Source organism: Lampetra fluviatilis, chromosome 3, assembly GCF_964198595.1.
Source record: "Lampetra fluviatilis chromosome 3, kcLamFluv1.1, whole genome shotgun sequence".
NCBI classification, from domain to species: domain Eukaryota; kingdom Metazoa; phylum Chordata; class Hyperoartia; order Petromyzontiformes; family Petromyzontidae; genus Lampetra; species Lampetra fluviatilis.
In genome coordinates this window covers 2,997,891-3,024,224 of record NC_136277.1, presented here as the reverse complement: position 1 = coordinate 3,024,224, position 26,334 = coordinate 2,997,891, and the positions used below count along the sequence as shown (strand labels likewise).

At 57.7% G+C, this 26,334-nt stretch overlaps 1 protein-coding gene and 1 long non-coding RNA gene across 7 annotated transcripts in view; one reads left to right on the top strand and one right to left on the bottom strand.

Annotated features, from left to right (window-relative positions):
* The window catches only part of LOC144951452 (uncharacterized), a 36,348-nt gene extending 36,030 nt beyond the window's left edge, over positions 1-318 (top strand). Inside the window, exon 4 of the long non-coding RNA XR_013640494.1 lies at positions 218-318. This is a non-coding gene — a long non-coding RNA (uncharacterized LOC144951452). The remainder of the gene's footprint in view (positions 1-217) is intronic.
* Positions 1-26,334, bottom strand: part of AGXT2 (alanine--glyoxylate aminotransferase 2) — a 223,534-nt gene that overhangs the window by 49,894 nt on the left and 147,306 nt on the right. Inside the window, exons 1-15 of one of the 6 annotated variants that reach the window (XM_078881663.1) lie at positions 17,029-17,079; positions 14,000-14,256; positions 11,706-11,815; positions 9,003-9,564; positions 8,553-8,653; positions 7,836-7,951; positions 6,729-6,873; positions 6,417-6,633; positions 6,054-6,179; positions 5,126-5,378; positions 4,755-4,866; positions 2,965-3,081; positions 2,389-2,581; positions 2,157-2,180; positions 236-314 (exon numbers count right to left, since the gene is read on the bottom strand). In XM_078881663.1, the coding sequence (XP_078737789.1) occupies positions 236-314; positions 2,157-2,180; positions 2,389-2,581; positions 2,965-3,081; positions 4,755-4,866; positions 5,126-5,378; positions 6,054-6,179; positions 6,417-6,633; positions 6,729-6,873; positions 7,836-7,951; positions 8,553-8,653; positions 9,003-9,564; positions 11,706-11,815; positions 14,000-14,096 (2,252 nt within the window). In that variant the 5' untranslated portion in view covers positions 14,097-14,256; positions 17,029-17,079. Of the gene's footprint in view, positions 1-235; positions 315-2,156; positions 2,181-2,388; positions 2,582-2,964; positions 3,082-4,754; positions 4,867-5,125; positions 5,379-6,053; positions 6,180-6,416; positions 6,634-6,728; positions 6,874-7,835; positions 7,952-8,552; positions 8,654-9,002; positions 9,565-11,705; positions 11,816-13,999; positions 14,257-14,990; positions 15,016-17,028; positions 17,080-26,334 lie in introns of those variants that run through there. The other 5 variants (XM_078881671.1, XM_078881656.1, XM_078881642.1 and 2 more) reach the window with 5 other exon arrangements.

Here is a 26,334-nt window from a genome sequence, read left to right as displayed (position 1 = left end):
ATCTGTCTCTCATTGTTCAAATACATCTACCATTAAAATTATAGACTGATCATTTCTTTGTCAGTGGGCAAATGTACAAAATCAGCAGGGGATCAAATACTTTTTTCCCTCGCTGTATGTGGTGTCTGTGTGTGATGCTGTACGTGGTGTCTGCATGTGTGAAGGCTGCGTGTGTTTGTCTGCGTGTGACGGCTGTGCGTGGTGTCTGTGTGCGCAGAAGGCTGCGCCGCGTCACCGCTTCAGGATGTTGGAGCTCTCGTAGGAGATGTAGCTGGAGCCCGTGAAGCGTGGCAGCTCCTCGTAGTCCTCCACAGCTGCCGATCCACACGGGGGGGGAGGGGGGGCGAGAGAAGGGGATACGGGTTGCAGGGGTACGGGGACGTTAACAGCACACAGAGGTCTGTCGAGGAATATTTGCACAGGTGGTGCATCGGCCAGTCATCTCAGCCAGTCGACCCGTGGCACCTGGACCTGCCCCGTGATCTCCTGCCCGACGGACGTTCGACACTTCACGTGGCCTCAACGTGCACATAGCCTGGCACAAGCGTCGCTGTGACGTCGCCGCGACTTAGTGGCGAATGGCGGTTGTTGTTGCACCGGAGAGGTGGGTGTGTTTGTGTGTGTGTGTGCAGGGCAGATGTGGCTGGTGTGTGCCAGGCAGGCGCGCCAGATGTGCGTGCTCTTGCACTTGGGGGGTGGTAAGAGGGTGGTCGTGGAGCGTGTCAGTCAAGTGTCATGGGCAGGTGTCGCGAACGTGCGTACGTGCATGCGTGTGTGGTAGGGGTGGCTGCCGTAGATATGCCAGGCGTGCCAGGTGCGTGCCAGGTGCGTGCCAGGTGCGTGCCAGGTGCGTGCCAGGTGCGTGCCAGGTGCGTGCCAGGTGCGTGCCAGGTGTGTGCTGTGAAAAGCGGTGGCTGGTATGGCTGCTGTAGCTGTGCCAGGTGTGTACTTAGCGAGTGTTGCTGGTGTAGCTGATGTGCCAGGCAGGTGTTGCTGGTGTAGTTGTTGTGCCAGGAGTGTGCCGGGCAGGTGTTGCTGGTGTAGTTGGTGTGCCAGGAGTGTGCCGGGCAGGTGTTGCTGGTGTAGTTGGTGTACCAGGTGTGTGCCAGGCAGGTGTTGCTGGTGTAGTTGGTGTACCAGGTGTGTGCCGGGCAGGTGTTGCTGGTGTAGTTGATGTACCAGGAGTGTGCCAGGCAGGTGTTGCTGGTGTAGTTGGTGTGCCAGGAGTGTGCCGGGCAGGTGTTGCTGGTGTAGTTGGTGTACCAGGTGTGTGCCGGGCAGGTGTTGCTGGTGTAATTGATGTGCCAGGTGTGTGCCGGGCAGGTGTTGCTGGTGTAGTTGATGTACCAGGAGTGTGCCAGGCAGGTGTTGCTGGTGTAGTTGGTGTGCCAGGTGTGTGCCGGGCAGGTGTTGCTGGTGTAGTTGGTGTGCCAGGAGTGTGCCGGGCAGGTGTTGCTGGTGTAGTTGGTGTGCCAGGTGTGTGCCGGGCAGGTGTTGCTGGTGTAGTTGGTGTGCCAGGTGTGTGCCAGGCAGGTGTTGCTGGTGTAGTTGGTGTGCCAGGTGTGTGCCGGGCAGGTGTTGCTGGTGTAATTGATGTGCCAGGTGTGTGCCGGGCAGGTGTTGCTGGTGTAGTTGGTGTACCAGGTGTGTGCCGGGCAGGTGTTGCTGGTGTAGTTGGTGTACCAGGTGTGTGCCGGGCAGGTGTTGCTGGTGTAGTTGGTGTACCAGGTGTGTGCCGGGCAGGTGTTGCTGGTGTAGTTGGTGTACCAGGTGTGTGCCGGGCAGGTGTTGCTGGTGTAGTTGGTGTGCCAGGTGTGTGCCGGGCAGGTGTTGCTGGTGTAGTTGGTGTGCCAGGTGTGTGCCGGGCAGGTGTTGCTGGTGTAATTGATGTGCCAGGTGTGTGCCGGGCAGGTGTTGCTGGTGTAGTTGGTGTACCAGGTGTCTGCCGGGCAGGTGTTGCTGGTGTAGTTGGTGTACCAGGTGTGTGCCAGGCAGGTGTTGCTGGTGTAGTTGGTGTACCAGGTGTGTGCCGGGCAGGTGTTGCTGGTGTAGTTGGTGTGCCAGGTGTGTGCCAGGCAGGTGTTGCTGGGGCAGCTGGCGTGCCAGGTGTGTGCCGCATTTGTGCACCGGGAAAGCGAGCCTTGCTCAGAACTTACCATTCGCTCCAAAAAATCCGTTGTCTGGAACGAAGCCAGGGGAACAGCACCGCAGCACAGGCATTAGGGACAGCTCACAGAGGCCGCACAGGCGAGCGATAATTAGCGGGGCAAGGGGAGGTGCTGGCATTGGCAGGACGAGGGCAGACCTCGGTGCGGGGGTGGGGGCAGGGGGCAGGGTTCAGGTGACGAATAGGAGGCAGGTGAGCGGTGATGGATCTGCAGGGCCCACCCTCCTGGCAGCTCTGGCCCTGGTATCCAAGGGGGCAGTCGCAGCTGTAGCCATCTCCGCGGGGGTGACAGCTGCCTCCTTGCTGGCACGGCGCCGCGTCGCACGCTGTCGCGGCGTTGCCCACGTTTACGCCGGCCGTCAGGCGCCCCGCAGGCTCCGGGCCCAGCGCCACCACGTGTCCGTTCACCACCAGCTGCACGGAGGGGGCATGGTTAAAGACAAGGAATGGAGGGAGGCGTGAGACACGGAACAAAGACACAGAAAAGAGACAGGACAATAGACACAAAGGACAAATACACAGGGCAGGTCGACACCTTGGTTCAGGTCAAGTCTGGTGGGGTTCGGCAGAGTTGGTTTCGAGTCAGGTTTGGTTGGGTCAGGTTTGGTTGGGTCAGGTTCGGGTTGGGTCGGGTCAGGATAAGTCAGGTCTGGATGGGTCAGATTCTGGTTGGGTCTGGTTGGGTAAGATTCTGGTTGGGTCAGGTCTGATTAGTTCAGGTTTGGATGGGTCAGGTTCTAGTTGGGTCTGGTTGGGGTCAGCGGTGGGTGAGGTGAGATTGTGCCGAGGGCCTGCACCCTCTGGAAGGTGCCGGTGAAGGGAGCTGTGACGCCAGACTTCTTCTTGACAGCGTCGTAGTTGGGAACTCCGCCCAGGTAGAGCACCGAGCTGCACCTGATCTGGGTGAAGGAACCCTTCAGGGGACACACAGACACACACAGAGACACACAGATCCCCCGTATAGCCTTAACACGCTGCAATGGCAAGTGCTGTTAGCGAGCAGCACCTATGAAGGCCGGCACGACATACTAGGGGGTGGATGGCCAACACCACATCCGGCCGCCTTTGTCTTCCCAGTGGCGATGTTTTAACACATCGCACCAGGTACTCATTTGAGGCTGAGTCGACCTAGAGGAGGCCCAGGACCGGTTCAGATAATTGTCACTATTGTTGGCTGTGAGCGGGAATCGAACTCCTGTAGCCAGATTCGTAGCATGCTCACCATTGCATTACCGCTCCCTCGAGAGACACACACAGACACACACACAGAGGCACACACAGAGACAGGCTGTCGGGGACAAGTTATGTCAGCAAGCAGCACCTTTGAAGGCCGGTAACGGCACACGACGGGGTATGCGGGCAGCACCACGCCCATCGACCATACAGAGACAAACAGGCAGACACATATACACCCATAATAGAGGGTTTTTAGGTTAGATCGCGTAAATATATAAATGTGTTGTTAAAACTCACCACCACCCGACACAGCCAACTAGTAAGGGTTGTCACGTAAACAGAACGTGGCCAATTCGTCACGAGTACAGCACACTGGTGTGTTGGAGAGCCAAGCCATAACATTTACAATCTGAGTACGACGTTTTGCCAGTAATTACAACTAGCTTCATCAGGCGACAGCCAGATTTTTGGAGACGTCTTACTGTTTCATTCCTTATATAGAGGCATAGATGTGTTGACCAACCTTCTGCGCTCTTGCACAATGTGGGGGGGGATTACTGAGGCAACCTACATTATGCATGTGCATTATGCGAGCCCTTGAACTTGTCCTTTATGTCTATTGTGTGTATTAAAATATCCCTACCAACGGTAATCCCTATTGAAGTACGCTGCCCTTTGTAGGCATGCATTTAAATCATTTATTATTTGATTATTCGCTTCCACGTAGCACTAAGACGGTAGCTATCCAAACGGTTAAAGTTATTTTGATTTCTTTCAATTTCGATAGATTATCTAATTAGTTTTGGCCAGTAGGAGCTAGTTTTGCACAAAACTTATCAAACATTATCAAAATCAATTAAGTGTCCTTGTTGGCACGCGTGTTCTGCTACTGCTGACAGTTGCTGACAGTTGCGTCTTAATAATCAAATAATAAATTATTTAAATGCATGCCTACAAAGGGCAGCGTACTTCAATAGGGATTACCGTTGGTAGGGATATTTTAATGAACAATACTAGTTGGCTGTGTCGGGTGGTGGCGGGTTTTAACGACACATTTATATATTTACGCGATCTAACCCAAAAACCTCTTATGGATGGTATTGGTCACGAAAGCCTACGCATTAAACACATATACACGCAGAGAAATGCACACAGACGCACAGACAGGTCGGCCTTGGTTGGCCTGGCTTAGATTGGGCCAGGCTAGGTGAGGCTGGACTAGGATGGTCTTTCCCAGGCTGAGCTGGATTTGGCTGGGTTAGATGCGGATGAGGATTGACTGCGCTGGGTTAGACTAGGTTACGCTAGGCTGCATAACATTTAGTTAGGCCAGGCCAGGCTTAGTTCGGGTGGGTTTTGGGTTGAGCATGGGTGAGGCTGGGTGAGTTTATGCCACTCTGGGTTTTGGCACCGGTGCGATTGCCGAGACGGGGGCTTGGTTGTCGAGCTGCAGGATGCCCAGGCGAGCCCTGCGGGAGGCCTGAACCACATGCCATTCCCCGACGCTCACCGGGGCAGCACTCCTGCACTCAACCACACAAGCATACCAACATCACAGCCACACAACCAGTATGTTGTTGTGTCGCTGCTGTTACAGTCGTGGTTGCGATGGTGTTCCTGTATTGTTAGGGTCGTCGTGACAGTGTACATATACTGTTGCGATTGCTGTGGTTATTGCGGTTGTTTTTTTGGTGTCTGTCGATGCTGTTAGTGTATTGGTATGACGCAATGGTTTGTGACGGTGTGGTGACCGTTGTATGACCGCGGTGAGAGCGCGCGTGCCGGATCGTAGCAGTGCCGGATCCACAGTCGAATCGCATCTCGAGGTGGCCGCCCCTCAGCACCAGCGCCACAAAGTCTCCGGCGTCGCCAGCGCCGGCATCGTCACTGTAGAGCAGCGTCCCCTCCGACCTCAGCGAGCGGAACTCCAGCTCCAGCTCCATGGCCGAGGGGGGCGGCCGCAACCCACTCGGCCACAACGCCGCCGCGTACGATCTCAGCTTCGCGTCGAACACCGGTATGCCCACCGCCAGCGCTGCACGCGTACAGGCGGGTGGACGCAAAGACAAAGATCGGCCACATAGCCTTCAACAGGCTGTAGGGTCAAGTTATGTCAGCGAGTAGCACTTATTAAGGCTGGCATGGTTCACGACGGGGTGGGTTGCGAACACCACGCCCGGCCGCCCTAGTCTCCCCCAGTGATGATGCTTTCTACGGCACCAGGTCCTCAATTTTAAGGCTCAGTCGACCTCGAGGAGGTGGTGTGAAAGTCGTGTGAGAGCGATGTTGTTGGTCATGAGCGGAAAGAGAATTCGGGTCGCCGGGTTCGTAGCGCAGTGCAGGTGGGCAAATGTACACACAAAGACAAATATCCCCCCTATAGCCTTAACAGACTGTTAGGGCAGGTGCTATTAGCACCTATGAAGGCTGGCACGGCCCACGAGGGCGTGGGTGGCCAGCACCCAACTCAGCTGCCTTTGGCTCCCCAGTGGCGATGTTTACACACCGCACCAGGTACTCATTTGAGGCTGAGTCGACCTAGGGGAGGCCCAGGACTGGTTCAGATAATAGTCACCGATGTTGCCGGGAGTGGGAATCTAAGCCGGGTCGCCGGGTTCATAGCACAGAGCGCTAACCTCTGCACTACCGCTCCCACACACATACACACACACACGGTCACACGCAAAGTTACGGACACACACACACTTACCGTCCTGGCAACGAGGCCCAGAGAATCCGAGGGAACACAGGCACAGGGCCTCCTCCCCGTCCCACACCTCACAGGCCGCGCCCTGACCACACCGTGCTACTGCACATGCCTCACGGCCGCACTCACCTACACCGCACAACACACCGCAGTTGTGAGCGTAGTTCTGACTGTGATCGTGGTTGCGAGTGCCGTACCCACGTTGGCCCCCGCATGATGCATGGTTGTGATTGTGGTGATAATTGTGATTGTGGCTTTGATAGTGGCTGCAATTGTGTCTGTGATTGTGGCCGTGGTTGTGGCCGTGGTTGGGATTGTGATCGTGGTTGCAGTTGTGAAATGTGTTTGCGGTTGCGAGTGCCGTACCGATGTTGGCCCCGTGCACCGCGTGTCCACGTGGCGCGGCCCGCACGTCCACCTCCCTCCCGTTGATGCGGAGTGCCCGCACGCAGCCCCGGAACCCCAGCGGGGAGAGTGGGGGGCCCCAGTCGGGGGAGGCCCCAACCGCAACCCCAGTGAGCGGCGCATGAGGGGGGCCGCCCACGTACAGCGGAGTCCGGAATGAGATGTGGGACAGGGGGCCCTACCCAGGGGGGGGGGTGGGCATCAGGAAAAGTCAAACGGTAGCGACACTATGTCTCACCTCTCTCCTCACCTCACTGCTCACCCCTCGCTCACCTGTGAGTGCCCCGTGGAGTGAGGCTGCGAGTCCACGGTGAGCCGGCCGTGCCGCCCGGAGCGGCTCAGTGCCACGCGGTGCCATGACCCCGGTGTCACCGGGGTCGACGCGGAGATCCAAGCTGGCCCAGAGCCACAGTCAAAGCTGCACGGGGACACGGGGGACACCAGAACACGAGGACACGGAGATAGGGGGACATGGGGATACCGTGACAAGGGGACATGGAGATAGGGGGACACAGGGATATGGGGACACCAGGACACGGAGACAGGGTGACATGAGGATATGGGGACGCAGAGGCAGGAGGACACAGGGAACATGGGGATATGGAGACAGGGACAGGGGGACATGGAGACAGGGGAACAAGGGGACAGAGGGACACGGAGATACGGAGACAGGGAGGGGGGGACGGGGGGACATAGACAAAAAAGGTGACATGAGGACTTGGGGCCATAAGGAAACATGAAGTCACAAGGGCAAGGGGACAAGAGGGAATGGAGACGTGGGGCCACGAGACGTGAGATAACATCATCAGTGAAGAACGACTTGTGGTGAGGCCCGGTATCATGATCATCATCATTCCATCATTACCTTCTGTACCCTCCACATTATAGATGTCGTCATCTGCAATATGTCTGGACCTTAACTCGAACTCCGTCTCACTGCCACAAGACATTGAGTCCCAAAAAAGGACTTCTGTGGGTGCCCCCCTATGCCAGACAACCCCCCCCCCCCCTCGGGGGAGTGGGGGTTGGGGGTGGGGGATGTCCCGGACCCCATGCGAGTGACACCAGGGCCCAAGAGCAGTGCCTGATTATCCTAGTAGCAAAAGTAGCTACATATGCTTTCAAGGGACCCACGCTAAATGCCTTGAAGCTATCAATTCTGGTTCAGTGATTCTGCACTTGCTCTATTACTATAGTACTTTTAAGGTTAGCGATTTGTCGTATTATCTGGCTGTATAGTAAATGAAAAAATCCAATTCTTTACTATGCAAGTAAAAAAATCGTGTTTTAATATGTATGGGTTTCTTTTAATTTAGGGCCCCTTTATAACATATGCTACAGGCCCTGCACGAGCTTAATCCGGCGCTGCCTAGGACTCGCCTGAACGTGAGCACCCCTCGCCGCAGGGAGAGTGCGAGGAAGTCGCGGGGCTGCGCGTCCTCCCGGTCGCCGCAGAAGAGCAGCAGTGCATTCTGGTAGCCCGCAAGAGCCTCGGCCTAATCCCGAGACAACCCCACCACCGACATCACCACGGAACATCACCACTGTTGCACACTCAAAATGAAGGACGTGGACAGGTGCTCCAAATCGAGGGCAAATACCTTTATTGTGATAATCTGTAAAATGCAACAGCACGTGTATCACACACAGCAGTTTCCAACAGTCGCCATTAACTATGTGACTGGTCTACAGGTCAGGTTACTCAATAACCCTGCCAGACACCTACAGGCCCGACTCAGTATCTCATGCTGGTGTACACACGTGCATTGATGTACTACACAGCATATAAGGACCTTCACCAAACCACACTTAGCTCCATTGCTCCACGAGGAAATTTTTTTTTTTACTTTTCCCAAGCCATGACCACCATCAATATTAACATAAATATTGGCATTACCACATCATCAATATAATCATGACTGTCGACCGCATCACTATCATGAACAACAGCAACATTAATGTCAACACCACCAAAGCTGTCGTCGACAACACCAGCAACATAAGCAGGATCTACAACATCAACATCTTCCACAAACCATCTCACTCTGTTGGGGGGGGGGCGGGAGGTGTGGTGGTCTATGTATTTGTGGGGGGCACCTTGAGCTCCAGGCTGATGTTCAGATCCCCGTGGGCCCCCCACAGTGCGGGCAGCGCCAGGAAGGAGCGGCCGGAGAAGGCGGGGACTCGAGCGGTCACATCTACAGCACCACGGGTCACGCCGCACCATGGGGCACGCCGCAGAATGGGTCACGCCGCACCACGGTAATGCCACACCACGGGTCAAGCCGCAGCACGGGTCACGCCGCACCACGGGTTATACCGCACCACAGGTCATACCACACCACATGCCACGCCATACTCAGGGCCATAGCACACAACCAGAGCATAACGTGGTTCGTGACAGTGTCTAGTGATGTTGATGTCAGGCAGTACGATGATGGTGGTGAAGATGGTAGGCGTGGTTATGTTCATGTTGGGCAATGTGATGACGATGACGATGTTGGCGGTGGTGAAGAGAGAGGACGGGCAATGGTGTTGCCCATGCACCTTGAGCACACTGCTGCCCTCCCTTGCCCAGGCTGCAGGGACAGGAAGTGCTGCCCCCCTCTCCCAGGAGGCAGTAGCTGCCCAGGGGACATGACGCCGCGCCGCAGGCCAAGGGAGCCGGGGCCCCCGTTGGGGTCCTTGCAGGGGGCCTCACGCTGGTTGGGGTCCCGGGGACTGCAGAACGGGTGACTCCCGGCCGTGTCCGATTGGCGCTTCCCCTGCCCGGGGGCCTCCTATGGTGGGGCCGCTTTGCCCTGCGGCCTGGAGGTCCGGGGGCAGCCGAGCTCAGCATAGAGGTGGAGTGAGGAGACGTGGAAGGAGGAAACGTGGAGGTGGTGAAACAAGGAGATGTGGAGGTGGTGAAACTTGGAGACAGGGAGCGTGGGGACCCCGTGCGGATGTGGGGACGTGGCCCCCGTGCGGAGAGCGGGGCCGGGGCCCCTGGTGCCATCCTGGGACTCGGGGTCGGGACCCAGGCGGCATTTCCTCGCTGAGCCTCGTGGAAAGCGAGGAGCGGTGGAGAAGCCGGTGTAGGGGCCGGGGTCGGGGCCTCGCCGGACGCCTGTCAATGACAGCGTCACCCCAGAGTCAACGCGTGCTGCCAAGCCATGGCATGAGGGACACTAGCTCATCCATCTCACCAAATACTCAACCATCTCACCCATCCTCAACGATCTCACCACAAACTCAACGATCTCACCACCAACTCCTCAACGTTCTTACCACAAACTCAACGATTTCACCACCAACTCCTCAAAGATCTCACCACCGACTCCTCAGCGATCTCACCACCAATTCCTCAACCATATCACCACCAATTCCTCAACGATCTCACCACCAACTCCTCAACGATCTCACCACAAACTCAACCATCTCACCACCAATTCCTCAACGATCTTACCACTAACTCCTCAACGATCTCACCACAAACTCAACGATCTCACCACCAACTCAACGATCTCACCACCAACTCCTCAACGATCTCACCACCAATTCCTCAACGATCTCACCACCAATTCCTCAACGATCTCGCCACCAACTCCTCAACGATCTTACCACCAACTCCTCAACGATCTCACCACCAACTCAACGATCTTACCACCAACTCAAAGATCTTACCACCAACTCCTCAACAATCTCACCACCAACTCCTCAATGATCTCACCACCAACTCAACGATCTCACCACCAACTCCTCAACGAGCTCACCGCCAACTCAACGATCTGACCACCAACTCCTCAACCATCTCACCACCAACTCCTCAACGATTTCAGTACCAACTCCTCAGCGATCTCACCACCAACTCCTCAGCGATCTCACCACCAATTCCTCAACCATCTCACCACCAATTCCTCAACGATCTCATCACCAACTCCTCAACGATCTCACCACAAACTCAACGATCTTACCACCAACTCAACGAGCTCACCGCTAACTCAACGATCTTACCACCAACTCAACTATCTTACCACCAACTCCTCAACCATCTCACCACCAACTCAACGATCTGACCACAAACTCAACGATCTTACCACCAACTCCTCAACGATCTTACCACCAACTCCTCAACCATCTCACCACCAACTCCTCAATGAGCTCACCACCAACTCAACGATCTCACCACCAACTCCTCAACGATCTCACCACCAACTCAACGACCTCACCACCAACTCAACGATCTCACCACCAACTTAACGATCTCACCATCAACTCCTCAACGATCTCACTACCAACTCAACGATCTCACCACCAACTCAACGATCTCACCACCAACTCAACGATCTCACCACCAACTCAACGATCTTACCATGAACTCAACGATCTCACCACCAACTCAACGATCTCACCACCAACTCAACGATCTCGCCACCAACTCAACGATCTCACCACCAACTCAACGATCTCACCACCAACTCAACGATCTTACCACCAACTCAACGATCTCACCACCAACTCAACGATCTTACCATGAACTCAACGATCTCACCACCAACTCCTCAGCGATCTCACCACCAACTCCTCAACCATCTCATCACGATCTCAACGATCTCACCAAAAACTAAACGATCTCACCACCTACTCAATCAACTCACTGCCACCTTCATCACATCTAACCACCACCACAGAAAATATCTCAATTCCAAATTCCAGCACGAAGCGAATTATTTCAACCATATTACCACCATTCAAGCCACCTCAAGGCCACAACAATCATCTCACAGCCACCTCAACCGATATACCATCGCTCGGCACACCATACAATCATCCATCCCAACATAGGAATTCACCACCTCACCACCACCAATAAAGCTAAATTATAAACTTATTTTTTTACCAGGTAAGCCCCACTGAGCTACATAGCTCTTTTTCAGAAGCAACCTGGCTATCACAAATGATAGCTCAACGAAGTGGCTTATCATCACGTGGAAATATATAGCAGCCAAATACTCTTAACGCATGTTGATTCTAAATATATAGAGAAAAGCCAGAGAACCCGGAAAAATCCACGCGACCACAGAGAGAGAAAGAGACACACACAAACTCCAAATATACAACAGGTGCCAGGGTCAGGATCAAACCCACGAAGTCCTGCATACCAGGCAAGGCAATTAACATCTCGCCACCACGGCGCCCCAATAAAATTCCCTACAATCTCAATCGACCTCACCGTCACCTCATTGAACCACCTCCCTCCCCCGTTACCTCCTCGTCGAAGTCGTCCACGTCGTCCAGCGAGATGATGTCCACATAGTCGGAGTCATCCACCAGCGTCGGGTCACTGAGCTCAGATCTGCTCCCCTCGCTCCGCACGCCTGCCGTGAAGGAGGTGGGCACACACAGGAGGTGGACATGGAGGGAGGTGGACACGGAGGGAGGTGGACACGGAGGAAGGTGGACACGGAGGCAGGTGGACGTAGGAAGAGGTAGATACAGATGGACACAAGGAGGTGGAAACGGAGGGAAATGGACACGGAGGGAGGTGGAAGTAGAAAGAGGCGAACACAAGGAGGTGGGCACGAAATGAGGTGGAAATAGATAGACGTGGACGCACGAAGAGGTGGACACAGGAGGCAGACAAAGAGGCATCCATTGAGACAAGTCACCCTCAGCCCGTCGGGAGTAGATCGACAAGGGACATTGTGAGTTACCCAACAGCACCACAGCGACCACCACAACCACACCGATTCGTCCCATCCACCACCGCACTGCAGATCACAACACCACACTCACCCACTCATTCACTCACCTACTTATTCGCTCACCAACTCATGCACTCACCCACCCACTCATTCACTCAACCACCACACTGCAGATCACAACAACACACTCACCCACTCACTCACCCACTCACTCACTTCCCTACTCATTCACAATCACCCACCTACTAATTCAACCACCACACTGCAGATCACAACACACTCACCCACGCATTCACTCACCCACTCATTCACTCACTCACTCTCTCAACTACCACACTGCAAGTCACAATATCACACTCACCCACTCATTCATGAAACGCGTTACCACTCTTGAGCTCTTGCGACTTTGACAGTGCTCTTTGTGTTCAGAAACTTGGTTTAAAGGAAGTTCGATTTTTTTTTACAAATGAGTATTAGAGCTGGTGCGGTTCGTAGTAATCATCGCCACTCGGTACACAAAGTACGGCAGGGCGTGTTGCTGGCCACCCACACACTCCCTCGTGTTGCCGTTCCGGCCTTCATAGGTGCTACCATTGGCTCACAGCCCTTACCCCAACAGTCTGTTACGGTTTATTCGGGGGGAGGGGGGTAAGGAGATCATAAACTTGTTTTAAAGGAAGTGTGATTTTACAATGATCATCATCGCCACCATCGTCTCCATCACCACCACCATCAGCTAAGCTAGCCGATGAGCAGAGAGTGGTAACGATTCGATTTAAACGTCGCCATTCTCATCAAAAGACCGAATTCTTCACTGGCACAGTCAATGTAGCGGCCCCGAGTGTCTGCGAGCGGTGGCCCGTGGCGAAAGGTAGATCGCTATTCGCCGAATTCTCCCGATTATAAGACGCCTCGGAAAGTAAGACGCACACCTTACCCCCCCCCCCTTACCCCCCCCCCCCCCTTGCCACCCCCTTGCCACCCCCACCCTTTACTCCCCCCCCCCCCCCTGTCTCCAAGTGTCAATAAACTCACAAAGACAAAGTTCCCCGCCTGCCTCAGGTAGCCTTTCACAGACTGTTAGGGCAAGTGCCAGAAGCGAGCACCCATTAAGGCCGGCACGGCAACCAACACCTGTGACGGGAGGGGGGAGTGGTGGGATGTGCCAGCACCACTCACAGCCGTCTTTGTCTCCCCAGTGACGATGTTCGCACGTGGGCACCCGTACTCATTTGAGGCCGAGTCGACCTCCTACGGGGAGTCAACATGTAACAACAAGCGCCGTGGTGACGTCACCACGGCGCTTGTGACGTCACCACGGCACTTGTGCCAGGCTAGGCGCACGTCGAGGCAACGTGTCACGCGGCATCTGGTCTCACATGCACACTCATTCGTACCGGATCATAAGACGCACCGCCATCTGCTTCAGTCTAAAAGGGGAGGGGGGGCAGCGTGCGTCTTATAATCGGGATAAGACGTCGACTTGTATTTATTCGATACAATCGTTAGAACCCCTCCAGAAATGTACCGCATCCCCTAGACTCCCCCATAGACCCCCTACCCGAGACACAGGGGGGGGTTCTAAAGACCCCCGTGACGAGTCCCCGTGAGACGCGACTCGCCGTTGAGACCCCGTTGAGTACTCCAGACCCCGCCAGTCTTTGAGACCCCCTCCCCCCCGCAGGCTTGAGACCCCTGCAATCGCGCGCGGCCCGGCGACCCCTTAATTCGGGGATCCTGGAACTTTGGGAACTCGGCGAGTCCAAGGGCAACCGGGACCCCCCATTGTGATCCCCGCGATACGAAATCCGGGGGGTCCCCCCCCCCTCCCTGTACCATCCCCCCATCACCGCTTACCGTGCTCCCGAGGTTGGAGTGGCTGGCGCTGGCAGTGGGAGCCGAGCAGGAACGCGAGGAGCAGTGAGGGGATCAGCGGGAGCGAGGGGGCTCTCATCTCCAGGGTTCTTCAGGAATCTTCCAGGGGGGGGGGGGGCGGCTTGGATGTGTTTTGCTTTCTTTTAATGTTATGGGGGATGTGGATCCGCTCTCCCCTCCCCGTTTCCGCTCGCTCTTAAGACCGCCGGGAGGGAAGAGAGAAAGAGCCGGGCGGGATCCTGGATCGGGGATCCGGTAGAGAGAGAAAAAAGAAAAAAGGACGCGGAGAATGGGGACCCCCCTCGAGACAGGGACCCAGGATCAGAGAGACAGACAGAGAGAGACTTGGAGACCCGCGACCTTATGCGCGTCTCAAGACGCAGGAGCCGTTGATCGGCTTAATGGGGTCTTATCCCCCCACTAATCCTTGGCGCGCAGGGATAACCAAGGGACAGGGGCGAGGGGAACATGCGCCCCCTCCCAGCTGAGCCTGCCACAACCCCTCCAGCACAGGGGTCCAGAGGGACTCCACAACGAGGGGGTTCTCCCACAGAGATCCCCTCCCCCCCCCCCCCCAGAGGGTCCCGTTCTTCCCACGCAATTGGGGTTGACGGACCCGGAGAGGATGGGGGTGGGAGGAGTTCCACAGAGGAGACGACACGGACACTGCGAGCTCTTGGCAACTTTTAATCAACAACTGTCATCAGCCGGATCGTCAACATCATAATCTTTGCCGTGGAGCGGTGGCACAGTGATTAGCACGCACTTTGCGCTATTCATTACCCGGCCACGGCTGACATAGGTGACCTCAGCACCGGACCTGGGGCTCCCTCGTTCGCAGCTTCACCAACCCACACCCGACAACGGCGTGTGGGAGGCGTTCATCCAGCAGTAGACTGACCAAGGGCGCTGTGAACTAAACATTCAACTTAATCCAAAATACAGGGTGCTTCAAAAAAATGTTAACACTTACGTAGCAGAGTTGGCGACGACTCTCAGAGATGGAGGTAAAGTTAAGGGCTTCACAAATACACTGGGGTGAACAACTCCCCAGGGGTGAGGGGTCCCGGGCTAGGTCCCACGATTGGTTGAGTATGTCGGGGAGGGTGGGGGGAAGGTAAACACACCCAATCATCCAACTTCCCCCCCCCCCCAGAAACGCCGAGCGGGGCTGCCACTGGTAGAGGTGGGGTGTAAACACGCCCACCCATGCAATCTCCTCCCCACCGAACACCGAGCAACGCCGCGATTGGTTGACTATGTCGGGGAGGGTGGGGGGGAAGGGTAAACATGCCCACTCATCCAACTGCCCCGCCCCCTAAACGCAGCGCTGAGTGTGTTTGAGTCAGATTGTCAGAGTGTTTGAGTCTGAGAGTGTGAGAGTATGTGTGTGTGAGTCTGAGGGAGTGTGTGTGTGAGTCTGAAAGTGTGAGTGTGTGAGTCTGAGAGTGTGAGAGAGTGTGTGTGTGAGTCTGAGAGTGTGAGAGTGAGTGTGTGTGTAAGAGTGAGTGTATCTGTGTGTGAGTCTGAGAGTGTGAGAGTGAGTGTGTGTTTGAGTCTGAGAGTGTGTGTGTGAGTCTGAAAGTGTGAGTGTGTGTGAGTCTGAGAGTGTGAGAGTGAGTGTATGTGTGTGTGAGTGTATGTGTGTGTGAGTGTATGTGTGTGTGAGTCTGAGAGTGTGTGTGTGAGTCTGAAAGTGTGAGTGTGTGTGAGTCTGAGAGTGTGAGAGTGGGTGTATGTGTGTGTGAGTCTGAGAGTGTGAGTGTGAGTGTGTGTGTGAGTCTGAGAGTGTGAGGGTGAGTGTGTGTGTGAGTCTGAGAGTGTGAGGGTGAGTGTGTGTGAGTCTGAGAGTGTGAGAGTGAGTGTGTGTGTGTGTGAGTCTGAGTGTGAGAGTGATTGTGTGTGTGAGTCTGAGAGTGTGACAGTGAGTGAGAGAGTCAGTGTGAGTCTGAGAGTGTGAGGGTGAGTGTGTGTGTGAGTCTGAGAGTGTGAGAGTGAGTCTGAGAGTGTGAGTGTGTGTGTGAGTCTGAGAGTGTGAAATGTGAGTATGTGTGTGAGCCTGAGAGTGAGTGTATGTGTGTGTGTGTCTGAGAGTGTGAGAGTGAGTGTGTGTGTGAGTCTGAGAGTGTGAGGGTGAGTGTGTGTGTGAGTCTGAGAGTGTGAGGGTGAGTGTGTGTGAGTCTGAGAGTGTGAGTGTGTGTGTGTGTGAGTCTGAGTGTGAGAGTGATTGTGTGTGTGAGTCTGAGAGTGTGACAGTGAGTGAGAGAGTCAGTGTGAGTCTGAGAGTGTGAGGGTGAGTGTGTGTGTGAGTCTGAGAGTGTGAGAGTGAGTCTGAGAGTGTGAGTGTGTGTGTGAGTCTGAGAGTGTGAAATGTGAGTATGTGTGTGAGCCTGAGAGTGAGTGTATGTGTGTGTGTGTCTGAGAGTGAGTGTGTGTGTGAGTCTGAGAGTGTGAGGGTGAGTGTGTGTGTGAGTCTGAGAGTGTGAGGGTGAGTGTGTGTGAGTCTGAGAGTGTGAGAGTGAGTGTGTGTGAGTCTGAGTGTGAGAGTGATTGTGTGTGTGAGTCTGAGAGTGTGAGAGTGAGTGAGAGAGTCAGTGTGAGTCTGAGAGTGTGAGGGTGAGTGTGTGTGTGAGTCTGAGAGTGTGAGAGTGAGTCTGAGAGTGTGAGTGTGTGTGTGAGTCTGAGAGTGTGAAATGTGAGTATGTGTGTGAGCCTGAGAGTGAGTGTATGTGTGTGTGTGTCTGAGAGTGTGAGAGTGAGTGTGTGTGTGCGTCTGAGAGTGTGGGAGAGTGTTGTACAGGTAGGAATTACAGGTTCCACACTGCCGACCAGGGATTGTCTGTCGTGCATATCGGGAATTCCGCCCACCCATGCACCTCCCCACCGAACACCGAGCTACGCCGCGATTGGTTGACGATGTCGGGGAGGGTGGGGGGGAAGGGTAAACATGCCCACTCATCCAACTGCCCCCCCCCCCCCTGAATGCCGCGCGTGTCAAACAAAGTTCCTACCTGCCATACTCCGAAGAAACGTGTTAAGGGCACCACGGAGAGAGCAGCCCCTCCCCACTCAGCCCCACCTCTCCCACCCCCCACCCAGCCCCACCCTCCCCACCCAGCCCCTCCCCACCCTCCCCACTCAGCCCCTCCCCATCCTCCCCTCACCACCAAGCCCCACCCTCCGCACCCAGCTCCTCCCTGCACGACGGACGGACAAAATAATCCCCTGTGGGCTGGTGTAACTAGGAGGTTACTACCAGTATAACACTCTAGACAACTAAGACTCACACACACATACACTCACACTCAGACTCACACACTATCAGACTCGCACACACACTCACTCTCACAGTCTCACACACTCACGCTCACACTCTCAGACTCACACACACACTCTCAGAATCACACACATGCACACTCACACTGTCAGACTCACACACACATACTCACACACTCTCAGACACACACACACTCACTCTCACACTCTCAGACTCGCACACAAACAATCACCCTCACACTCTCAGACTCACACACACACACTCACACTCTCAGACTCACACACACACACTCTCAGACTCATACACACACTGACACTCTCAGACTCGCACACTTTCAGACTCACACACACATACACTCACTCACAACTCTCAGACTCACACACTCTCTCACACTCTCAGACTCACACACACGTACACTCACTCAAACTCTCAGACTCAAACACACACACTCACACTCACCAGACTCACACATTCTCAGACTCACACACACATACACTCACTCACAAACTCTCAGACTCACACACTCTCTCACACTCTCAGACTCACACACACGTACACTCACTCAAACTCTCAGACTCAAACACACACACTCACACTCACCAGACTCACACACTCTCAGACTCACACACACATACACTCACTCTCAGACTCAAACACACTCACTCTCACACTCTCAGACTCACACACACACACTCACCCTCACACTCTCAGACTCACACACACACACTCTCAGACTCACACACTCACTCTCAGACTCACTCTCAGACTCACACACACATACACTCACCCTCACACGCTCAGACTCACACACACATGCACTCACCCTCACACTCTCAGATTCACACTCACGCTCACACTCTCAGACTTACACACTCACACTTTCAGACTCACACACACACATCTCTAACACTCTCAGACTCACACACACATACACTCACTCTCAGACTCACACACACACTCTCACATTCTCAGACACACACACTCTCAGACTCACACACACACACTCTCAGACTCACACACACATACACTCACACTCTCAGACTCACACACACATACACGGGGGAGACACGGTGAGACATGGGGAGACACAGGGGAGACGCTGAGAGACACGGGGGAGACACTGAGAGACACTGAGAGACTCGGGGGAGACACGGGGAGACACGGGGGAGACACTGAGAGACACGGGGGAGACACTGAGAGACACGGGGGAGACACGGGGGACACACGGGGGAGACAAGCGGAGAGACACGATGAGACACGGGGAGACACGGGGGAGACACGGGGGAGACACTGAGAGACACGGGGAGACACGGGGAGACATTGAGAGACACGGGGGAGACACGGAGAGACACGGGGGAGACGCTGAGAGACACGGGGGAGACACGGGGAGACACGGGGGAGACGCTGAGAGACACGGGGGAGACACGGGGAGACACGGGGGAGACACGGGGAGACACTGAGAGACACGGGGGAGACACGGGGAGACACGGGGAGACACTGAGAGACACGGGGGAGACACTGAGAAACACGGGGGAAACAGGGGAGACACGGGGAAACACGGGGGAGACACTGAGAGACACGGGGGAGACATGGGGGAGACACGGTGAGACATGGGGAGACACGCGGGAGACACTGAGAGACACAGGGGAGACACGGGGGAGACACGGGGAGACACGGGGAGACACGGGGAGACACGGGGAGACACGGGGGAGGCACGGGGAGACACGGGGGAGACACGGGGAGACACGGGGAGACACGGGGGAGACACGGGGGAGGCACGGGGAGACACTGAGAGACACGGGGAAACACGGGGGAGACACGGAGAGATACGGGGGAGACATTGAGAGACACGGGGGAGACACGGGGAGACACGGGGGAGGCATGGGGAGACACTGAGAGACACGCGGGAGACACTGAGAGACACGGGGGAGACACGGGGGAGACACGAAGAGACATGGGGAGACACGGGGAGACACGGGGGAGACACGGAGAGATACGGGGGAGACATTGAGAGACACGGGGGAGACACGGGGAGACACGGGGGAGACACGGGGGAGGCACGGGGAGACACGGGGGAGGCACGGGGAGACACTGAGAGACACGGGAGAGACACAGGGGAGACACTGAGAGACACGGGGGAGACACTGAGAGACACGAGGGAAACACGGGGGAGACACGAGGAGACACGGGGAAGACACTTAGAGACACGGGGGAGACACGGGGGAGACACGGGGAGACACGGGAGAAACATGGGGGAGACACGGTGAGACATGGGGAGACACGGGGGAGACACGGGGAAACACGGGGGAGACACAGAGAGACACGGGGAAGACACGGGCAGACACGGGCAGACACGGGCAGACACGGGGGAGACACGGGGAGACACGGGGAGACACGGGGAGACACGGGGAGACACGGGGAGACACTGAGAGACACGGGGAGACACGGGGGAAACATTGAGAGACGCTAGGAGACACTGAGAGACACGGGGGAGACACGGGAAAGACACTGGGAGACACGGGAAGACACGGGGAGACACGGGGGAGACACTGAGAGACACGGGGGAGACACTGAGAAACACGGGGGAGACACGGGGAGACACGGGGGAGACACTGAGAGACACGGGCGAGACACTGAGAGACACGGGGATACACGGGGAGACACGGGGGAGACACGGGGAGACACGGGGGAGACACGGGGAGACACGGGGGAGGCATGGGGAGACACTGAGAGACACGCGGGAGACACTGAGAGACACGGGGGAGACACTGAGAGACACGGGGGAGACACGGGGGAGAGACGAAGAGACATGGGGAGACACGGGGAGACACGGCGGAGACACGGGGGAGGCACGGGGAGACACTGAGAGACACGGGGGAGACACTGAGAGACACGGGGGAGACACTGAGATACACGGGGGAGACACTGAGAGAGACGGGGGAGACACGGAGGAGACACGAAGAGACACGGGGAGACATGGGGGAGGCACGGGGAGACACTGAGAGACACGGGGAAGACACTGAGAGACACGGGGGAGACACTGAGAGACGGGGAGACATTGAGAGACACGGGGAGACACGGGGGAGACACGGAGAGATACGGGGGAGACATTGAGAGACACGGGGGAGACACGGGGGAGACACGTGGAGACACGGGGGAGGCACGGGGAGACACTGAGAGACACGGGGGAGACACTGAAAGACACGGGGGAGACACTGAGAGACACGGGGGAGACACTGAGAGACACGGGAAGACACGGGTGAGACATGGGGGAGACACGGTGAGACATGGGGAGACACGGGGGAGACACGGGGAGACACGGGCGAGACACTGAGAGACACCGGGGAGACACTGAGAGACACGGGGGAGACACTGAGAGACACGGGGGAGACTCTGAGAGACACGGGGGAGACAAGGGGGGGACACGATGAGACACGGGGAGACACGGGGAGACACGGGGAGACACGGGGGAGACACTGAGAGATACGGGGAAACATAGGGGAGACACGGGGGAGACATGGGGAGACACGGGGGAGACACTGAGAGACACGCGGGAGACACGGGGGAGACACGGGGAAGACACGGGGGAGACGGGGAGACACGGGGGAGACATGGGGGAGATACTGAGAGACACGGGGAGACACGGGGGAGGCACGGGGAGACACGGGAGAGACACTGAGAGACACGGGGGAGACACTGAGAGACATGGGGAAGACACTGAGAGACACGGGGGAGACACTTAGAGACACGAGGGAGACACGGGGAGACACGGGGGAGACACGGGGGAGACATTTAGAGACACGGGGGAGACACTGGGAGACACGGGGGAGACATGGGGGAGACACGGTGAGACACGGGGGAGACACGGGGAGACACGGGCGAGACACAGTGAGACACGGGGAAGACACGGGGAGACACGGGGGAGACACGGAGGAGACACTGAGAGACACGGGGAGACACGGGGGAAACATTGAGAGACACTGGCAGACACTGAGAGACACGGGGGAGACACGGGGGAGACATTGAGAGACACTGGGAGACATTGAGAGACACGGGGGAGACACGGGAAAGACACGGGGAGACACGGGGGAGACACTGAGAGACACGGGGGAGACACGGGGAGACACGGGGGAGACACGGGGAGACACGGGGAGACACGGGGGAGGCACGGGGAGACACGGGGGAGACACGGGGAGACACGGGGGAGACACGGGGGAGGCACGGGGAGACACTGAGAGACACGGGGAGACACGGGGGACACACGGAGAGATACGGGGGAGACATTGAGAGACACGGGGGAGACACGGCGAGACACGGGGGAGGCATGGGGAGACACTGAGAGACACGCGGGAGACACTGAGAGACACGGGGGAGACACGGGGGAGACACGAAGAGACATGGGGAGACACGGGGAGACACGGGGGAGACACGGAGAGATACGGGGGAGACATTGAGAGACACGGGGGAGACACGGGGAGACACGGGGGAGGCACGGGGAGACACTGAGAGACACGGGAGAGACACGGGGGAGACACTGAGAGACACGAGGGAAACACGGGGGAGACACGAGGAGACACGGGGAAGACACTTAGAGACACGGGGGAGACACGGGGGAGACACGGGGAGACACGGGGGAAACATGGGGGAGACACGGTGAGACATGGGGAGGCACGGGGGAGACACGGGGGAGACACTGAGAGACACGAGGGAAACACGGGGGAGACACGAGGAGACACGGGGAAGACACTTGGAGACACGGGGGAGACACGGGAAGACACGGGGGAAACATGGGGGAGACACGGTGAGACATGGGGAGGCACGGGGGAGACACGGGGGAGACACGGGGAAACACGGGGGAGACACAGAGAGACACGGGGAAGACACGGGCAGACACGGGCAGACACGGGGGAGACACGGGGAGACACGGGGAGACACGGGGGAAACATTGAGAGACGCTAGGAGACACTGAGAGACACGGGGGAGACACGGGAAAGACACTGGGAGACACGGGAAGACACGGGGAGACACGGGGGAGACACTGAGAGACACGGGGGAGACACTGAGAAACACGGGGGAGACACGGGGAGACACGGGGGAGACACTGAGAGACACGGGCGAGACACTGAGAGACACGGGGGAGACACTGAGAGACACGGGGATACACGGGGAGACACGGGGGAGACACGGGGAGACACGGGGGAGACACGGGGAGACACGGGGGAGGCATGGGGAGACACTGAGAGACACGGGGGAGACACTGAGAGACACGGGGGAGACACGGGGGAGACACGAAGAGACATGGGGAGACACGGGGAGACACGGCGGAGACACGGGGGAGGCACGGGGAGACACTGAGAGACACGGGGGAGACACTGAGAGACACGGGGGAGACAGGGGGGAGACACGAAGAGACATGGGGAGACACGGGGAGACACGGCGGAGACACGGGGGAGGCACGGGGAGACACTGAGAGACACGGGGGAGACACTGAGAGACACGGGGGAGACACTGAGAGACACGGGGGAGACACTGAGATACACGGGGGAGACACTGAGAGAGACGGGGGAGACACGGAGGAGACACGAAGAGACACGGGGAGACACGGGGGAGGCATGGGGAGACACTGAGAGACACGGGGGAGACACTGAGAGACACGGGGGAGACACGGGGGAGACACGAAGAGACATGGGGAGACACGGGGAGACACGGCGGAGACACGGGGGAGGCACGGGGAGACACTGAGAGACACGGGGGAGACACTGAGAGACACGGGGGAGACACTGAGATACACGGGGGAGACACTGAGAGAGACGGGGGAGACACGGAGGAGACACGAAGAGACACGGGGAGACATGGGGGAGGCACGGGGAGACACTGAGAGACACGGGGAAGACACTGAGAGACACGGGGGAGACACTGAGAGACGGGGAGACATTGAGAGACACGGGGAGACACGGAGAGATACGGGGGAGACATTGAGAGACACGGGGGAGACACGGGGGAGACACGTGGAGACACGGGGGAGGCACGGGGAGACACTGAGAGACACGGGGGAGACACTGAAAGACACGGGGGAGACACTGAGAGACACGGGGGAGACACTGAGAGACACGGGGGAGACACGGGGGAGACACGGGAAGACACGGGTGAGACATGGGGGAGACACGGTGAGACATGGGGAGACACGGGGGAGACACGGGGGAGACACGGGGAGACACGGGCGAGACACTGAGAGACACCGGGGAGACACTGAGAGACACGGGGGAGACACTGAGAGACACGGGGGAGACTCTGAGAGACACGGGGGAGACAAGGGGGAGACACGATGAGACACGGGGAGACACGGGGAGACACGGGGAGACACGGGGGAGACACTGAGAGATACGGGGAAACATAGGGGAGACATGGGGAGACACGGGGGAGACACTGAGAGACACGCGGAGACACGGGGGAGACACGGGGGAGACACGGGGAAGACACGGGGGAGACGGGGAGACACGGGGGAGACATGGGGGAGATACTGAGAGACACGGGGAGACACGGGGGAAACATTGAGAGACACTGGCAGACACTGAGAGACACGGGGGAGACACGGGGGAGACATTGAGAGACACTGGGAGACATTGAGAGACACGGGGGAGACACGGGAAAGACACGGGGAGACACGGGGGAGACACTGAGAGACACGGGGGAGACACGGGGAGACACGGGGGAGACACGGGGAGACACGGGGAGACACGGGGGAGGCACGGGGAGACACGGGGGAGACACGGGGAGACACGGGGAGACACGGGGGAGACACGGGGGAGGCACGGGGAGACACTGAGAGACACGGGGAGACACGGGGGACACACGGAGAGATACGGGGGAGACATTGAGAGACACGGGGGAGACACGGCGAGACACGGGGGAGGCATGGGGAGACACTGAGAGACACGCGGGAGACACTGAGAGACACGGGGGAGACACGGGGGAGACACGAAGAGACATGGGGAGACACGGGGAGACACGGGGGAGACACGGAGAGATACGGGGGAGACATTGAGAGACACGGGGGAGACACGGGGAGACACGGGGGAGACACGGGGGAGGCACGGGGAGACACGGGGGAGGCACGGGGAGACACTGAGAGACACGGGAGAGACACGGGGGAGACACTGAGAGACACGAGGGAAACACGGGGGAGACACGAGGAGACACGGGGAAGACACTTAGAGACACGGGGGAGACACGGGGGAGACACGGGGAGACACGGGGGAAACATGGGGGAGACACGGTGAGACATGGGGAGGCACGGGGGAGACACGGGGGAGACACTGAGAGACACGAGGGAAACACGGGGGAGACACGAGGAGACACGGGGAAGACACTTAGAGACATGGGGGACACGGGGGAGACACGGGGAGACACGGGGGAAACATGGGGGAGACACGGTGAGACATGGGGAGGCACGGGGGAGACACGGGGGAGACACGGGGAAACACGGGGGAGACACAGAGAGACACGGGGAAGACACGGGCAGACACGGGCAGACACGGGGGAGACACGGGGAGACACGGGGAGACACGGGGGAAACATTGAGAGACGCTAGGAGACACTGAGAGACACGGGGGAGACACGGGAAAGACACTGGGAGACACGGGAAGACACGGGGAGACACGGGGGAGACACTGAGAGACACGGGGGAGACACTGAGAAACACGGGGGAGACACGGGGAGACACGGGGGAGACACTGAGAGACACGGGCGAGACACTGAGAGACACGGGGGAGACACTGAGAGACACGGGGATACACGGGGATACACGGGGAGACACGGGGGAGACACGGGGAGACACGGGGGAGACACGGGGAGACACGGGGGAGGCATGGGGAGACACTGAGAGACACGGGGGAGACACGGGGGAGACACTGAGAGACACGGGGGAGACACGGGGGAGACACGAAGAGACATGGGGAGACACGGGGAGACACGGCGGAGACACGGGGGAGGCACGGGGAGACACTGAGAGACACGGGGGAGACACTGAGAGACACGGGGGAGACACGGGGGAGACACGAAGAGACATGGGGAGACACGGGGAGACACGGCGGAGACACGGGGGAGGCACGGGGAGACACTGAGAGACACGGGGGAGACACTGAGAGACACGGGGGAGACACTGAGATACACGGGGGAGACACTGAGAGAGACGGGGGAGACACGGAGGAGACACGAAGAGACACGGGGAGACACGGGGGAGGCATGGGGAGACACTGAGAGACACGGGGGAGACACTGAGAGACACGGGGGAGACACGGGGGAGACACGAAGAGACATGGGGAGACACGGGGAGACACGGCGGAGACACGGGGGAGGCACGGGGAGACACTGAGAGACACGGGGGAGACACTGAGAGACACGGGGGAGACACTGAGATACACGGGGGAGACACTGAGAGAGACGGGGGAGACACGGAGGAGACACGAAGAGACACGGGGAGACATGGGGGAGGCACGGGGAGACACTGAGAGACACGGGGAAGACACTGAGAGACACGGGGGAGACACTGAGAGACGGGGAGACATTGAGAGACACGGGGAGACACGGAGAGATACGGGGGAGACATTGAGAGACACGGGGGAGACACGGGGGAGACACGTGGAGACACGGGGGAGGCACGGGGAGACACTGAGAGACACGGGGGAGACACTGAAAGACACGGGGGAGACACTGAGAGACACGGGGGAGACACTGAGAGACACGGGGGAGACACTGAGAGACACGGGGGAGACACTGAGAGACACGGGGGAGACACGGGGGAGACACGGGAAGACACGGGTGAGACATGGGGGAGACACGGTGAGACATGGGGAGACACGGGGGAGACACGGGGGAGACACGGGGAGACACGGGCGAGACACTGAGAGACACCGGGGAGACACTGAGAGACACGGGGGAGACACTGAGAGACACGGGGGAGACACTGAGAGACACGGGGGAGACACGGGGGAGACACGAAGAGACATGGGGAGACACGGGGAGACACGGCGGAGACACG